We start from the raw sequence: 18,564 nt of genomic DNA, 5'->3' as shown, positions 1-18,564 counted from the left end.
CTCATCTTCCCTGGGAGGCAGCTAAATCACAACCCATAGATGCTACCAGCTACCTGCTGTCCTCCCCTCTATATGGCAAGAGATCAGGTCACAATGTCTGAACCCTCTATAGGTTGTTAGTAAGTTTGCAAGAAGCTGAGGATGAAACATAGCAGAATAAGATAACCTCATGCATGCAGTTGATTGCAAATTGAGAAGCAGAATACATCAGCCAACCACTCATTCTTTTCCAGCCTGTAGTAAGAACCTGCCAAAAAGGTATGTTCTCCAGAAAAAAAAAGAAAAACCAAAAAAAACCCGCATATTCCATTTTGCCCTTACATTTATAGTGATTTGTATACTATATTTAATGCTGTTAAATTCAGATTTAAGAGTATAAACTATGAGATATCGCCACTATTGTATTTTTGTATTTATACATGCTTTTAGAGCCTAAAGCACTTAAGGGAGATTTTAACACCTAAAGGTTTAAAAAACAAGAAACCACCATCATCCCATTAAGTGGAACATGCATGTCTAGTAAGAGATAAAAAACAAAAAAAACACCCCAGAAATGAAACACACACCCCCAAAAAATGAAAATTACTTTTTGTTACATGGGAAGTGACCCAAATATCACCTTACTTTTTGTAAATGAAAGTTTTTAAGGTAACATTTTGGACACGTTCATTATTCTTGAAGATTTTTAAGGTGTTCTGTTTAATATAAAAACAAAACACTGCACATAAATTTATCTTCTCACCTGCTACAGTTCGCATCCAACACAATATTTTCAATTCTCTGAATCATTTCCTCCATATCATTCTTTCCTTTTTCTTTCCAGGCATCTTCTAAAACTGAGCCTGTCAACTAAAGACAAGGGATTAGTAATTTTTTGGGTTTTTTTAAAGCAAGTTATAAAACTTTAAGAAACTCTCAACAGAGGAGATTCTGTAACAATCCGTAACATTTAGATGCATTGTGCAACTACCTGAGGGTTGAAGGTCCCAATCTCCTACATCTTTTTGCTAAACAGATTAATAGACCTTGCAAATAGTTTATTTTAGACTACAGACAGTATGGTAACTCTATGTCCAATGTTTATGTTGCCTAGAAGTTCACAGCCACTTCCCTCCTTTCAGTCTTGAAACATGATTTTGAAACAACTCTCCAGCAATTTACACTGTGAAACAGTCACATTACAACAAAATGCATACATGTAACTTTTTTTTTTTAATATTGCAGTGATTTCTTGTGAAAAATCATTACACTTCTTCATCTTTCTGAAGTTGCACATCAGTGGGACACGGAGATTGTATTTGACCATACTGTTACTCGGGTCACGTCGACACAGAAATATTGCAACATTCTGAATCCTGTTTGAAAGGACTAACAGCATTTGTCAGATCTTAATTGCTTTAAGTACATGCTATGAAAAAAAGAGACCATATTTTTGCAGATGATGCCATCCTTACCCGAGAATAACAATAGGTTAGTAAGCTTTAGAAAGACTTCAGTCAACATACCTAGCATCAGACATGCCAGAGAATTTCATCTGGGTATATACAAGAGGAGCCAAAAATTATCTGGCCAAGCCAGCCTGAGTTTTAATACATAAAATCCACGAGACTGAAGCTGCTGCTGAGAGTGCTTTAGCAGCAGTCTAGAACTGCTGTGGATGAAAGCCTTTTCTGTTAAGAATAGATACTTCATTGCCCAATAATTGCACAGCAGGAGGTAAGAGTTAAACTGGGAAAAATTAGTTTGCCACTATGGTCTAAGTTCATAGCAATTCCTGATCTACTCAGCATAAATATTACATGATCCAAAAATGCTTGGAATGGCATCTGATGATACAAAGGAATAAAATGCAAAGCTAAAAGCAAGCATCTTGGTCAGCACTTGTTTCACATTCCCAGTTTTCTACTGCGGTCCTGCCTTGATCCTAGGTAATTAGATAACAGCACCAAGAAAGTTTAATTAAAAATAAATATATTGCAAAGCAAACAGGTGAAAAACCTGTATCTATCACTATATTAAATGGAAAGGACAACAGGAGACAATTATTGCTTCAGTAGTGAAACCAAGGTTTCATGAGGTATAGCCCAGTCTATCTACAAATGTTGGAGTGTATCTGTAGCTACTTTGAGACATCAGAAAACACTTGCATAAAAAAAAACCCACAAAAAAACAAAAAACCCCACAAAACAAAAACCCAAACACCCACCACCACCCAAAACCAAAAAGCCCCACAAAACTGTCTTTTATTCTGGAATGGACACTGACGCCAAATAAATATTTCTGTGAATATTCACAGAAATAGTGAGCCCTCCATCTCCTTGGAGAACAATCAGAAAACATGGGAAGCTTTCCAGTGCTGCTGATTTGTGTACTGTCTTTTTGAAAGGTCCTTCAGTGGGCCTTGCCTCAGGGAAGCACTTTCAACATAAGGATCGACCGCAGGAGTGAAAACGCTAGTTGAACACAACCTCACACTTGCTATGAAGCAACCTGCTTAAACATCCAAACTTCATTTGAAGGGTTTAAATTGGAAGATGTAAAACCTCTCTTCCCTATTCACCATATCAAAAGAAGCTCCCAGAATTGAAATTTAAGATAGAAGAGTCTGAAAAACTTAAGAGTGGGAGGAAGGGGGAAGAATGAGGAAAACCAAACCGACCAGCCACAAAAACCAGAAACAAAACTCCACAAAAATACTGTTTAGCTTTTGACCTTCATTCCTAAAATAAACTGTTTTCCCAACTATGAGTATAACCATGGCTTGTGAAGATAAAAGTTTCTCCCTGCATAGAGCCTAACATTTTTTTTTTCCCCAAGTAAAACTTAAGAGCAAAGAGGCTTGTCTTCATCATGAAAGAGAAATATATTTCTACAGTAGTAATGATGCAGACAATACAGTAGGAAATAACTGATAAAGAACCTTTTGCTAAAAAAAAAAAAAAAAAAAAAAAAACAACCCCAACACAAAAAAACCCCCACACAAACCCTCAAGTGATCCTTTGCATCTTGGCTTCAGTTCTACTGCTCTTATACGTACACAAATGGCCTTGCATTTTACTTTTAGAGTAGTATGTTACTTTTTTTGTTTGCTCAATTTCATAATGGTACTAAGAGGAAAAAAAAAGTATAGCTTGCTCCACTAATGATGTAATGCATAAAATGCCATAAATATTTCCTCATTTGCAGTTTTGTTTCCTCCACTGCTCCCAAAGATATGAAGGTACATCCATTGTCTCAAAAAGAAACATAATGCTCCCTGCATACCTTTCCTTGTCTAGTAGGGCTTTTTGAAAAAACACTCTTCCCATTATCCAAAGCCTCTCCACTTTCTCTTCCCAATCTTCAAGCTTTTCATTTAGATATACAAAAATTCTCATCTTTCTGACAAGAAATACTTTCATAAGACACTGTCACCTACACTTTATGTGTTCTAGAAGCACAACCCACTGACTTTATGCATTGCTCATTTCTTTTTTGAGGCATCCAGTTAAAGCATTCACAGGGCATGGAAGCATATGAGCTGGACATCCAAGAATGACAGACAGTTGCTTAACTCTGATAATGGTCATGCTGATTAAGAGACTAAACACTCCCTCCCTCCTTTTACCTAATAAATTCTGAATTTCTAATTACCCGTAATTAGAAACCTCTCCATATTACTTAATTTAATTAGAGCTGTTAACCACATACTATAGTACCGACCTACAGAAGGAATTGTGTGATGTGGCTACCTCTGTTAGCCTGGATCTTGAATCTGTGGCCCAGGAATCCATTCTAGCCTGTGGCACAAAGAAATAGGCTTTCACTTGTTTTCTTCCCCCCCCCCCCCCCCCCCCCCCCCCCCCCCACTGGTTCACCAGCAGGAACCATATATGACCATATCTTGTTTTCCTCACTTTCCACTGTCAGCTGTCATGTACTCTATTTTTACTTATCCCAGATGAAAAAAAAAAAAAAAACACAAAAAACCCAAAAAACTCAAGAAGAAAAAAACCAAAGTATCTTAGTATTTGTATTTAAAATATATTATGATCTACATATAATTATATAAACAAGTAGTGCTCATGAGCTTCCCTCTTTCATTCAGGACTATGATGATATATTTAAAAAAAAAAAAATTTTTTTTTTTTTTCTTCTTTTAAAACTACTGTCTCACCTTCAGCAGTTTCACTGCACATATCAAATTATTATCCACAGGATTAGAGAAGAGCGCATTTAGTAATTCCCGAAGGCCTTCTTGAAGAACTTCTGCTCGCGTTACCTGTCCCTTTGTTCCTTTAATCTGCAAAATATATTTTAAAAAACCCAAAACAAACCACATTTAAAAGACTTCAGTTTTAGAAATTTAGTCACATTTTCTCTCTCAAATGCTGTATGATTTGGTTTGGGATTAACATAGTTGAGCTCTTCAGTTGGAAGAATATGCCAAATACTGTAACTATTCTAGAACACAGACTTTGAGTAGTATCCTTACAATTCTGACATATACATAACAATGCTTGTCTAGCATTCTGTTTCTTTGCTAATAAATTGCTAAGAAAAACTGCAAAATGTCTGGCAAGCAGTCCACATCATCCCAAATTCTCAGAATCCTATGCTCTTTCCCATCCTACATTATGCATTCTCTACAGCTATAGAGTAGCTTACTTCTAGAAGGCACTCTTTATATATTTAAAAATTATAGAAAATGGTTTAAAAATAAATGGTATACTCACTCCACCAAACTGGGCAACTTCCCCTCCCCCAAACCCTTTAGAAAGCTTCCTTTTTACTTCTAGCAAGTGAAAATTAGATTTCAAGGCCCAATTATAAACAAAAATGGAAGAGTCAGAGTTTTCTTTCCTCATGCCAGCAGAACATTTTTATAGTGTCTGCTTAAATCGAACCTTTGAAATAATCCAGTCAAAAAAATATTTTTAAGGACACTACAGCAGTTAGTGAACTTACTGAACTCACAGGTATAAGAGTCAAAGAATTTTTATGTGTACGTACACTTTTTTTGTACATATCAGATACAAAAAAACTGATCTAAATACAAGATTTCATGCTTCATGCATAAGCCAAGGACTCAACCTTCAAAAGAAATCTCTTTAAAGGTCTGCATTTTTAATTGCTCATTTTGAAGATTCCCATGACTTCCTCAAGCATTTGATAATAGCTCCTATTAGTGGCTGAATACTGAATTACATGGGTTATTGATCCTGATCTGCTAGGTTGTAACATTTCCTATGTTGGTTAAGTGTAGTAATCTGGTGGTTTTATCAGACAAAAGAAAATACCAAAAGCTTCATTCCAAAGGTGGTTTACGGTTGGTTCTTTTTATGAATTCTTACACTTTTTTTTTTTTAAATCTTTATACATTTCTCTTCTGATGATCTTGTCCTTTTTTGTTTATCTGTTTCTTGGACACACATTATAATGAAACTGTTCTAAAGTTCTTTTACTTTATTCCCCTCTCCCTTTAAAAAAAAAAAAACAACCCACACCTCAAATGATATTCCATTTTAGTGTTTACCTAAACACAACAAAAATTAATGAAGAACCATCTGACATGCAACTTTCTTCTTACCTCTAGGTTAAGGTAAAGTTCAGCTAAGAACAACACAAAGGCATGAAATTGTTTTCGAGTAGTCTCATCTCCTTTGGCAGCTTCATCTCTGTTTTCATACTCTGTTCGACACCTGAAAACATTAAAACAAAAATCATAAAATCTGTAGACATCCCAACATATGTAAAATGCTACTTATTTAATAGAATGCTAAGAACTTATGAACTGCATTAAAACTGTTAAATGCTGAATGCTAGGAAGTATGATTTGTGAAGGAAGCAAGAGGACTTCACAAAGACAATGTGGATTTTTGTCCTTCTAGATGAATACATATGATTACGATTGTGTTATCAAGCACTGAGATATCCGAGACAGCAAAATGAAATAGAGCAAATTGCAACATGTAAAAATTAAAAGACAGTTACACAGTTTATATATTGGAATATGGGTCCAGGAAGTTTAACACAGGCAGCCAAACATCAACAGAAATAAAGTAGGTATACTCTGAAAGACATTTTCCCCCTTTCAGCGTGCTGCCCACATTGTCTTAGATGACTTTAAACTTATTGAATAAATTCTTTATCCCACCATTAAGTGACAGTGATGCATAATTTAGATATAAATGCAAATACTGAGGATTAAGATAACATGGCAGTGAGGTAATTTTCTAGTATTCAGCTGTGTCAAAAAATATACAAGTTTACATAGCAGTTCAAAAACAGAATTAGAAAACATTTGAAATAAAAAGGAAAGCAAGACAACCTCCAATGTATTCTCAATGGTTATGTAATAGATTAAGAAATACCTGAGAAACTGAAAAATCTAAGGAGCTGAAAAAAAATGTGAAGTAGAAACTTGGGCTGAGAAACAGGAGTTCTCTGTATTCATATTGTTAGCTTGTTTATCCCCCCCCCCCATTCCATCCATAGTAGCAATAAAAACATAAGCAACTTTAAATTTATGGCTTCAGGGTGCTAAAAGGAATGTTATCTATTGGGTTGGCTTTAAAACCAGGAATCAGATAATCCAACATTAACAGGGATTTCCTTCATGGTATTGTTTAAGTAACAAACATAGTTAAAAAAACCCACAAGATAAAAGTGATAATTTTGAAGGCAAAAAGGCTCATTTGCTTTGGGATGGGGGGGGGAAGAAATTAAGCTTCTCCATAAGGTACCACTCCTGATTAACAGCAATGCATTTTGATGATCTTTTAAGTTTATCATGCCTTTGCTCCTAAACATAGGTGGACTAAGTGAAACTTTTAAAATAAGAAGCAAGTCTGAAGCCTAGAAAGCCAAAAGTCCTTAAAGAAAAAAGGCTAATTTCTAAAGAATTCTGAAGTATTAAAGTGTACTACTCCTTCAAATGTCATAGAGTAATATTTAAAAGGAAATACATCCATTTAAGAAATGTTGCATTTTTGTCAACTAGGAAGTCTAATCATTATTAAACTGTAAGCCCCCAAATTCCGTAGTAACTGAAAATTGAAGAAATTTATCCTTCTGGATTTTATGCATCTACTTCATAGGCGTAAAGTCAGTTAGCCAATCAATGAATAAACCTTACACAGCAACTCCAGCCGGAAAAGTAATTAAAGAAAAAAACACAATGAAATAAGTCCTGGCAAGAGTCAAAGGACAAGGACAGTACATATATATGCATTTAGTATACTTTTGAAGTTGACCAGCTTTCAAGTTTACCCTGTAATTTGGTATCAGTCTAATATACTCAGTTCAAAAGAGCCTACAGAACCCCGAATTGAGTCTTATTTCCATATTAAAAATATTTTAAAAATTTATGTATTCAATATCCAGTATGTACCTGTGCTTTAATAATCCTCAATCTAAACTTTTATTTTAAATACATACCTCAACATAGTCTTAACATAGCGTGCAAAGAGTTACATACAAAAGAGGAAGACACTTAACCTGAGAAAGTAAGGGGCTTAAAATGACATGCTATCTGATACTGACCTTTGAAGTAACAACTGTCGGAAGTTCCCACTTTGTGGACTAATGGTTAGATGGTGAGATAGATAGTTACACAACCGTGCTCCCATGTAGGAAAAATTTGGGACAGATGTGGCCTTCCAAAATAAAAGTGGAAAAATAAATTATTCATAAAAGTCATGATTAGGTTATCAGGAAATAACTTTAAAAGCTTTTTGGAAAACTGTGTTTAACAATAGTTGACTAGACAACTGAAGAGCAGAAGATTAATAATTACGAAAGTTAACACGAGAAATAGTATTTCATCAACACTGCTATATGCATTTCAGCACTTAAAAATTCATTATACTGTGATTTCGTGGCTTTAAGAAAACAACCACCATTAATGCCATGTGTCCTCAATTCTACTTCTCCATTGTGACCTACACCAAAGAGTGTCTGAAAGTCACTTACAAACTGTTTATACAAAAAAAAAAAAAAAAAAAAACCAACAGTGGACATTAAGACACTTTTTCAAGGACACGCACTCTGTCAAGGAGCAATGAGTGCATTAAAACAAAATAAATAAGTTAAAAAAAAAATCACCTTCATTCAGTCTAAGTGCTATTTATCCCAAAATCTATTTTTGGCAATAGTGAATGCCCAGGGAAAGAGCACAAGAACATGGCAAGTAGATAAATACTTTCTCCTGTACATGCTCCAAACTGCAGAATAGCAAACTCCTGATTCAGATGTTAAAACTGTATCATTACAGTTAACAGCTCGATGGGTCCTTTTTTTTTTTTTTTAAACAAATCCTGTTACTGTTGAACATTTATACTTTTATCATCTAAAAACAGGTGGTGGCAACGAAACTCCACAACGTAAGTTATACACTGTCTGAAAAATATTTTGCTTTAAATCTGATACTTGAAAATTCCAAGAGGTGGAAAAAAGTAATTGGGAATTCATTAGTGTCTACATTCAACCTCTCTTAGAACTTAAAGCAGAACATCCCCTTATTTTGGTAATTTATTACCGTTCATTTGTTAGAAGAGAGTTCAAAACAAGACTTGAATTTATTTCTCAGATACAGCTTCAGTGAAAAGAGGCTCTGGTCTAAGTAACTCAATCAGCTCTGCCAAAAATCCCAGGGATGCTAAGAATTCATTAAACTTCTCCTTTGGCTTTATCATCTTTGAACATTCCTTTTACATCTTGATCATTTATCAGCGCTATAGATGTGCTTGCACGCTTCTGCTTCTAATGTGTTTGAAAAAAGCATCTTGCCATTAGCATGTCAATGCATTATAGCTAGTTACCTTCTACAGGCAGAGGAAAAAACACACTCAGTGTAACTGTACTATATGCATAACATTGCTGGAAAGAACTGAGGTATCTTTGGAAGATACAAATTTAAGTAATTAAGACAGTCAAATTGACTTTAGTTTCCAGTAAGAGGCATGTGAAATAGCTAACGAGCTTTTTGGTGCTTTGTTTCAATCAGTTGCTTGGACTAGAAGAGGTGCCCCCCTTTTTATAAGGCAAAATACATCACTTAAATTACACTTCTCTTTCCTAAAAAAGAAAAAACAAACAAACAAAAAAAAAACAAAACCAAACAAACAACAAAACCACCAACACACACACCAAAAACAAAAAAAAAACCCCCACCACCAAAAAAACCAAACCCAACCAAAAAAAACCACAAAACAAAACAAATCCAAAAAACCACCAAAACACCACACAACCAAAACCCACAACTTCTTCAAACCTCATCTGTATTTTTTTAAACCATTATCTTCCCAATTATTTGGTCTGTATTTGTGGTTGCATCAAATACTGAAACAATTCAAATTTGGGTATTATGACCTGGCATAGCACACAGAGACCAAAGAAAACCACTTCACATCATCTTAATAACCAATCATTATAGTGCAATAATGTCTTCCCTAAATTATTGTTGCTTGGTAATCCCAGTTTACCTCCAACTCAAAAAAGTCACAATCTAAGCATGAAAGCTAGTCTACCAATACGTATCTTGAGAAATTTTAGTTGCTGTAACAGCAACAATCCACTGTATTAACTAGACAACAGTCAAAATTCTTAAGCCATGAAGTCAGAGTGTTCAGTTTTTGGAAAACAAGAGAACTGGCACTTCACTCTGTCAAGACATAAATGGATTAGGAAGAACAGAGGGAAGTAGATAATTAATTCTTATAGACAGGCTAAGATACCTGATACCCAGATGAAGGGAAGACTGTACAGGACTTGGGTTTCTTTCATTTTAGCCTTTTTCCTTCACAAACCTAGCATCTGTAAATCTGCTCAAAACATCACTGAAGCAGATGCTTATAAACACACTTCAGCAATTTTAATCGAAGTTTTGTGATAAACCAGGATAAGGAAACAAATACTTGAGCAGAAGCTCAAGACAGAATAATAAGCATAGTTGATTGACAGTCAAACACTATCATATCCTGACATACAACAAAGCTAAGATCATATGCTTTTGGATACTAGGACAGCATTTTGCACTGAACTAAGTTTTATTTTTCACATAAAACTGTTATATTTCAGACTGATAACACTCAATGCTTCTCAGTTAAGGAAGGCACAGCCAACCCTAACATTGGACTTGTTTTAAATAGGAAGAGAGAAGAGGCAACATTAAAAGACTTACATTAAATGAGAGTCAATTTATTTAACATATATGAAGTTATAAATAGGATAAATTCCTCTTTTTTTCTTCCGATAAAGTTATATGGAATATTTTCATCTTTTATTAATGTCCTGGTTTCAGCAGGGATAGAGTTAATTTCCTTCCTAGTAGCTGGTACAGTGCTGTGTTTTGGATTTAGGAGGAGAACAAAGTTGATGATAACACACTGATGTTTTAGTTGTTGCTAGGTAATGCTTACACTAGCCAAGGACTTTTCAGCTTCCCATGCCCTGCCAGCGAGAAGCTGGGAGGGGGCACAGCCAGGACAGCTGACCCAAACTGGCCAAAGGGACATTCCATACCATGTGACGTCATGCTCAGTACATAAACTGGGGAAAGCTGGCCAGGGGGGCCGCTGCTCAGGGACTGGCTGGGCATCGGTCGGCGGGTGGTGAGCAATTGTACTATGCATCACTTGCTTTGTGTATTATTATTACATTATTATTGTTGTTGTTATAATTTTATTTCAATTATTAAACTGTTTTTATCTCAACCCACGAGTTTTTCCTCACTTCTACTCTTCCAATTCTCTCCCCCATCCCACCAGGGGTGGGGGGGAGTGAGCGAGCGGCTGTGTGGTACTCAGTTGCCGACTGAGGTTAAACCACGACAATTAACTATTCTCCATGTGTCCGAATAAAGGATGGGAAAATGATGCTGCCAAACACAGCACAGGTAATCTTAACGTCTAACTAAACTGTTCTGAATTAAATGTGCATCAATTCTGTAGTATAATAAGAAACTTAAGACACTCCAGTTCTGTACAATGACCAGTCACGCAGCTTCTACATACCCCAGATTATTTCACAGTAAAAAAATTCTGCAAGTATCTGCACTTAAAAGATGAATAAAGTTTACATTCTTCAAGGTAGAATTTGAAAGCAACTCAGGAAAGTGAGACACACCCAATGTAATAAATAGCAAGCACAAGCGTGACTTCATTCTCTGCAGCAAGCCCAGAAGATAGTAACAGCAGCTCATTTGCTTAGCAATACAGATTAACCTGTTCTTTCCAATGGCTCCCCCAATTAGTAGAGTTCCTTTCAAGGTCTCTGTCCTCATTTCCATGGCCATCAATGGGACTGGACCTAGTTACCAGCAGACTAGCTTTCCTTTCCTCCAATTATGCTGTTCTGAAATAGGTATAATTCCAAATGAAGAACAAAGCCTGTCAGTAAAAGAGCATTTCCCAAAGGGTGATGTGTACAGTAGGTATAATTTTTTTTTTTTAAAATACCAAGGAATGAAAAATATCTAAGTATTATGAAGAATTTTTTTGTAGGATAGAATAAAAACGTACAACTGACATTGCTTAAGAGTTTCTTCAGTCTCTACTATATATTTGAATTGCTGGATTTATAGCTCCTTTAATTAACTGCTGTAATTTCAACTCTAGTATGTGACCCGGGAGATTCAAATACACAGCAAAGGAAACAGAGTAAATCAGGGAAATTTATCAACCAGGCAAGTATCCCACACTTGAGCTATCATTTCAGTTTATTGAGAAAAATCTTTCCCTATATGTTTCAGTCTAAAAAGAAAAATTCAAACCATTAAAATACTACGTAGGTACAACAATATAACAAATAATACTAGTATGCATATCTTGGACACTAGGTAACAGAGGCATAACATCCATGTTATAAGACAGAATACACAGGCTACCTGCTGATATACGAGTTCAACAAGTTCTTGCAAAGTTTCATCTGCAGTGACCCAGCCATTCAGTGTTTCGGCAAACTGCTCTATTTCAGTTTCAAAACAACCTGGTTGCTCGGTGAGGTGATTTAGGAAGTCTTGTACATATTCTGCCAAAGTCAGATAGCCATCATATCCATCTTCAAAGGAAGAATCCTATAGCAGTGAAAGAATACACCAGCTATTTAAAAGGAACCTAAAATAAAGTTGTTACACTTACTATCTCCAGAAGTAACCATATAGCCCTTAGTCTTGAGTAACTCCTGATGCTCTGCATACTTGATAGTGATCTTTATTACACGGTTCACTTAAACATTTTTAGAGAGCATAGACCTCAATGCATCAGAAAGCTCCAGTAGTCCCATCATCTTAAGAACTAGGTAACATGTTTTTATAGAGATTAGGGTCTCCCAGCAAAACACATCAAAAGACAGATTAAAAAGAAATCAGTTTGCCAAGTTGGGTGTAAGATTAACTAACAAACTAACAAGTAAGTATACCTGTTAAGAATAAAACTACCAAACCGAGGCTCAACACCCTTTCCTGATGCGCACACAAACTGTGCTGCAGATATATGAATAATATAATATAATAATATATTAATATAATATAATGTAGAAGGAAAAAATAATTGAAAATTGGAAACAAAATATTTTGAGCTTACATAGAGCGCAAAAGTGCTCCAAAATATGCAGGAGGGGGAGAAATTACAGAAATACAATACAGTGTAGTGTTCCCATGTATAAGATATAGCCAGGAAAAATGATCTTTTAAAGTCAGCAAATTTGCATCTCTTGGCAATGGATGAAAGACTACAAGGCATGAAATGAAACTATTCAAATGGTATTGCATTAATTTGCAGTTACTGAGGTTAAAAACCAGACAGTAAACACACCTGCTCCCTAAAGAAAGGAGGAGCTAGAACAATACCACTTTATCAATGTTTATGCTCCTGCTGATAGAACAGAAGGCTGCTAATTTTGTCCATTCAGAAATTAATGTATGTAACAGTCTCTAAAGTCAATGCTGTTCTGGATGATTACAATGCTAGTATATGAGAGGAATAGCATAGGAAGCAACATACTTTGTGATGTAACTAGTAATGACACAGTACAAATAATTCACTTTGCCACACTAAACAAAAGATTGTGAAAAGTATCTCACATGAGATCTCAGAAGTGCAAGCAGGAGCCTGAAGAGGGACTGCTAAAGAACTGACTTATAATTAGTGACTCAAGATATAAGGGTAACATACAGGATATCAGAATTCTCAACTGATCTACTATTTAACATGAAAAACATTTAAAATATATCTACTGTAATGAAAAATTGAGCTAAAAATTATAAACCACTTTTTCTTTACTTAGTGGACATAAATACATTGATAAGGTTTATAATTATATTCTGCCTCTCCCCACCATCCCTCCCTTAATGAGGGGATATCCTTTACTTTGTCTTCAAAATGCCTCAGTCTCTCCTCTACTGTGAGGCAACATGGATCTGTGAAAGATAAAAGCCCTGGATACAAACTGTAGAGAAAGACAGATACACATTGCCGAAAATCAAGTAGACATTAGTTTCACGACCTGTGAAGAATGTGTGGGGGAAAAATGCAGATTTTCCAAAATTGTTCAAAGACCCATGTTGTAAGGGTATACAACTTAAGCTAATGAGGGACACATCAATATAACAGAAGAAAAACTAGAAAGATTTCTTATGATGTTTAATTAAGTAGAATATTTGCCCAGTGAATAATACTGAAGACAAAGTTACTTAATGTGGCCCACCAGAAATGGGGGGGGGGTGTTTACAGAAATGGTAGCAAATTGTTACTACTCATAAGGATAAAGCCTTCAACAACCTGATCCAAGTTGGTTTTGCTTTGAGTTGGGGACTGGACCAGAGGAACTTCAGAGGTCCTTTCCAACCTAAATTATTCTACGATTCTAACGGTTTGGAGCTTATGAAGCCAAAGAATAAAAGCTAACAGGCCTCTGTGTAACTTGCTAAATATTCTATTTCTCTAAAGGAAATCAACTTTTACTAGGCAATTTCAAGAGCCCAGTAAAAGTTCTGTACAATAAAGTTAAACTATTTTGTTCCACAGAGCTATGACATTATTGTGCAACAACTGCAGCTTAGTCACATACAGCTGAACTAGCATCTCTTCCAACAACCTGTTTGAAAACTCTCCAGCCAGATTGCAGGGAATGCAATTGTTGTAGCTAGTAAAAGAAGCTGCTCTTTCTGACAGCCATCAGGTTGTTATGAGATCCTCATTTAGCAGAGAGGAAGGTATCTTCCTCTCATCCTCATCTGATAAAAATTCAGTCTTGGAGGAAAATGTCCTTGATTTGGAAGGGACTCCAATCCCATTTAGTATATCGGTGTCCCTGTATTCATAGTCCTCTTCCCATTTTATAATTAAAAGGCTAAACACAGAGGCTAAACTCAGCACCACATTCATCTACCTATACTAAATATGCAACTCCAAAGGCAGTCTAGGTTTTAGTAACTACGCCAGGGAACAGAACAAATGGGAGAGAAAAATTAATAATTCAAACATTATTATATGTTGTATATTGCTAAATTAGTAACACTCAATACTTTAAAAACTAATTAGATTTAGTCCAGTAACTTCTAGACATAAACCACTCATGTTTCTCACTGGCAGATTTTAAGATTTAACAGAGAAGATAGCACCATGTACTGTATCAACTAAGGGAAAGTAAAGCAAATTCCTCTTGGTTATTTTTAAACAGTAGTCGGCTAACAGGAGGCTATAAGTTTACACATTCATTACAAATTTATGATTCAAAGCCATGAAAGTCAACTAGAAATTTTCCATCAATTTCAATGATTTCTCAGTCAGGCCAACACTGTCTAATCCTTCTTCTTTATGTTTGATAGCTATAGGACTGGATCCTGGATTATTCACAACAAAAACACAAGAGTCACTAACAAAGGTAATAGATTTGCCTCTCTTCTACTAAGAGTCAGTTCATAAGTTTAAAGACATAACAATGAAAAGGCTAAGTAGGTACTAAAATCCCTCTGATTTACATAAAGATAAAAACCAGAAAGTCTATAGAAAAGATCCATGAGCCAAATCTGCTCTCAGGCTCTGTTTCAGTACATGTGCTAATTACCACTTTCCTATAGCTGAGAAGTATTCACAACATTTCCATTTAGGAACTTAGTCACCAATAATTTATCATTGATTTGATTTCTTCAGACTTCTTAGGAACAAGCTTTTTTTTCCCCTTCAGATTATACATACTCAACAAGTTTACAATAAAGTTATTGCAAAATTAAGTACAAAGACTGTTGCATGTACAAAATCACCTATTCACGTTGTATGAGGTTAAATGGCACCCTCACACTTGGCTAAAAGTATAAAACCCACCACTGAGGCTGCTTAGCCTCATTTCTGAAATTAGTTGGGGGGGGGGGGAAGGAAGGCAGGGGGGAGATTCCATCTAAGATAATACAAATCTCACTCCTAAAACTATGAAGTGAGAACATTACGCCCTTCTGATGGAGTGACAGCCATATTATTCTCATATACCCATGCCAGAGAACATCTGACATTTCCTACTGGCAATCCAAACCTAAATCTAGTCAATTCTACTGCAGACATCCACAACTTCCTATGGGATGGACAGCTGTATGCAAACAGAGAATCCCACGGAAGTATTTCCTCCCCAAAGTCCTGGTAAAGTTTTTCTGAAAATTCTAGTATGCCTTGGATGCTGTACCCCTTAAAGTATCTTCACGGGTAACTGAGAGTTTTGAGTATCAGAACTAACTGGAGATTAACTAATCTAATAAGCAAGTGTTATATAGACACACATAGTAATTAATGTACAATCAAACAAGGAATCAACACATTATTTCTAAAACAATAAATGCTTAATAAATAGCAAAAACAATGTGAGTTTTCAGAGCTAAAAATTCCAGGGAACATTAGAATTAGTACTTAGCTTTCATTTATAAGTCAGAAAAACAGAAGTTTCTCAAAACTTCATTTTGATTCAAATTTTAAAACTCATGGTAAAAATCTGCGTAATAGTAAAGTGTGCTAAATTCCTTATTTTTATTGCAGGTGGACCCAGTTTATGAAATTAATCAGTCATTAAAGTAAAAAAAAAAAAAAAAAAACCACATCCAAACTTTGTAACAGTGAAGGACTAACAAGTCTGAAACATCACTATTCTATGCCTAGTATACTCTGATTAGATTAGGGTCCCTGCAACATACTTCCAAATAAGTGTTCTAGGTTTTGCTAGCATTTTAAGAGTTATTTTCATTAATAGATGAGTCACTTATAATCATAGCATATTCCTACAACATAGCAACCACAGGAACTCCCACATGCTTGTGTGTTTTTGCAAAACAGCTGAAAAGCAACATTGCTGGCCTCAAAACTTTGTAATTTAATGTATGCACACGCATGCCATTCCAAATGGCATTTTTTTTCTTTATTTATAGAAAACATGTACTGAGGCAAAGTAGTATTTTTTTCCCCTAGATTATCCATTCACTGAAGCATGTTCGTATTGGCATTTATCAACAGTTGTATATTGGCTATGGGCTTATATTATCCAGGACAGTGATTTTATTCAGAAAGCTGGTAACATCCAGATAACATCGATTTTACTGATGAGGAAAAATCTTCAAAACACTAAACCACCATGTTTAGCATTCAAATCAAGTATTTTTCTGTAAGTTATTCAAAATTTATTTGTTTCAGTATAATTGTTTATTATCACTTGATTGTATTTGTAAAAGTAATAGTTCCCACCTATTTATATATAGTACCAGAGTTTGTCTACTTGCATAACAAAAGGATATTCCAATTCACATAGATCTTCCCTGGAGTAGAATTACTGTAGCAATAATATGGAAGACAAGGGGAGTAGAAAATAAGTACCACCAACTTTTATTACATGATGAATCTACAATATTGATCTAAGATTACCCTTAGTCTGGCTGCAAATATATTTCATATTAGGTATGTGGGTAGGTTAACTGCTAGGAATGAGCCCAACCCTACTTTTTTGCCCTTTGGCGATACAATATCACTGAAGGAATTAAAAGACACATGATGGTACATGAAGTTAGGCAGTCATGGCCAATCATACCCATGGCACAGTAAATTTAGGAAAGGTAAAGCCTGTGCTTAGAAAAGCTAAAGTTCAAGCTTTCTCCCACACTTGCTTCAAAAACCTGTGAAATCTGAATAAAAGTGCAGCTAAGCTTTTACTTAAAATGCAGTGCAGATGTAACTACAGAGGCAGTCGCCAAAAAGACAGCTTACTGTGATGTTGGGTGTAATCAATGCTTGGTGTAATCAACAAGGAACGTGGTTATCTGCAGCAAGCTTTAGCAAAATATCCCACACTAAAGGCTCTCACACACAGCATAATATTCACTCATTATCACTTAACATTCTGACTGGATCTCTGGAGGTTATCATCCAAATTTTTGGAATCTCTTCAGCAAATGCAGCATTCAAGTTATCTGATACACAAGATCTCAAGAAAACATTGTTAATTTGAATATAAGTAAATTGGCATATACTAAGAAGAGAAGATAAACACTCACTGCAAAGTTCTGATTGAAGTTCTGGTTGTATCCTGATGGATAAAACTCAGGTGCTTTAACAGACAACTTTGATGTTACCACAGGAGCCACAGCCACCTGAGGTTCAGCCATTTCCGGTCCAGAATCAGGAACTGAAACTTTATCTTGTGATCCAGATGGAATTCTTGCCTGTTGCAGGTGTTCTGAAAAGTTTTTGTTAACAGTTTTTCTTAGAAATCGCTAAATTAATATGTATTCACACAGAATACATCACTTTTTGGACTTTAAATATATTTTTACTTATACTATAAATATACTTTTAAGTATACTTCAAATATTTTTTCTTAAATATGGATAGTTTTCACTTTAGCAAACTCTAGATGCCTTTCTACATGACAAAAAGCAAACACAATGTTCATGAAGGTGACAAAAAAAAGGGGGAAAAGAGCCCTCTCCTCCCCCATGAAAACATGTTTTCTAAAAGAGCTAACCTGAGAAACTAGTAAATCTTCTTATGATATGCTTGCTGTTTTTGTGGGTTTTTCACAGATTTCAGATGCAAAGGCAAGACTTTGAAGATCAATAAATGGAAGACCACTAATTTTTAACATAAATGAAAGACACTTAACTATCATTGTTCTTGTACACCATTTGCAAAAATAATCCAATGAAACAGTGTTTTTTAAACCACATTTTCCAAATCTCTTTATAGATTAGCTCCTAAATTTATTGAAAACAGAATCTGTATCTACTTGAAAAAGCTAACCAACAAACAATGCTTTATGTTACTGTTGGGTTGGGTTTATTTTTTGGCCAACCTTTAGACCAGAGTTAGAGTTCTTCAATAAGGGGAAGACCGAGACCATCTGTGGTCAGATTAACAAATGGATAAAACACACACGCAGATGTGTGGGCACAGAAAGGGAGGGACAGACGGATAGAGAGGTGTTGCAAACAGGCTGCAACGCAACGTCACACCTTTACTTGGGCACAGGTCCATAGCCCAGAAACATGACCGCTCATCTAAGGAAAAGTGCAGTTACCAGGCCCCCTACGCGGCTCATCTCCATGCGGCGCCA

The 18,564-nt window shown here is 35.6% G+C and overlaps 1 protein-coding gene across 1 annotated transcript in view; it reads right to left on the bottom strand.

Moving 5' to 3' along the window:
* LOC143171878 (polyadenylate-binding protein-interacting protein 1-like) overlaps nt 1-18,564 on the bottom strand; it is a 30,260-nt gene that overhangs the window by 11,105 nt on the left and 591 nt on the right. Inside the window, exons 2-7 of the mRNA XM_076361012.1 lie at nt 17,507-17,688; nt 11,867-12,055; nt 7,525-7,637; nt 5,570-5,681; nt 4,157-4,282; nt 743-849 (exon numbers count right to left, since the gene is read on the bottom strand). Of these exons, the coding sequence (XP_076217127.1) occupies nt 743-849; nt 4,157-4,282; nt 5,570-5,681; nt 7,525-7,637; nt 11,867-12,055; nt 17,507-17,688 (829 nt within the window). The remainder of the gene's footprint in view (nt 1-742; nt 850-4,156; nt 4,283-5,569; nt 5,682-7,524; nt 7,638-11,866; nt 12,056-17,506; nt 17,689-18,564) is intronic.

The sequence above is a fragment of the Aptenodytes patagonicus genome, chromosome W (assembly GCF_965638725.1).
Source record: "Aptenodytes patagonicus chromosome W, bAptPat1.pri.cur, whole genome shotgun sequence".
Classification (NCBI taxonomy): domain Eukaryota; kingdom Metazoa; phylum Chordata; class Aves; order Sphenisciformes; family Spheniscidae; genus Aptenodytes; species Aptenodytes patagonicus.
Note: the sequence above shows the minus strand (reverse complement) of the source record. Positions and strands in the feature narration are given on the sequence as shown.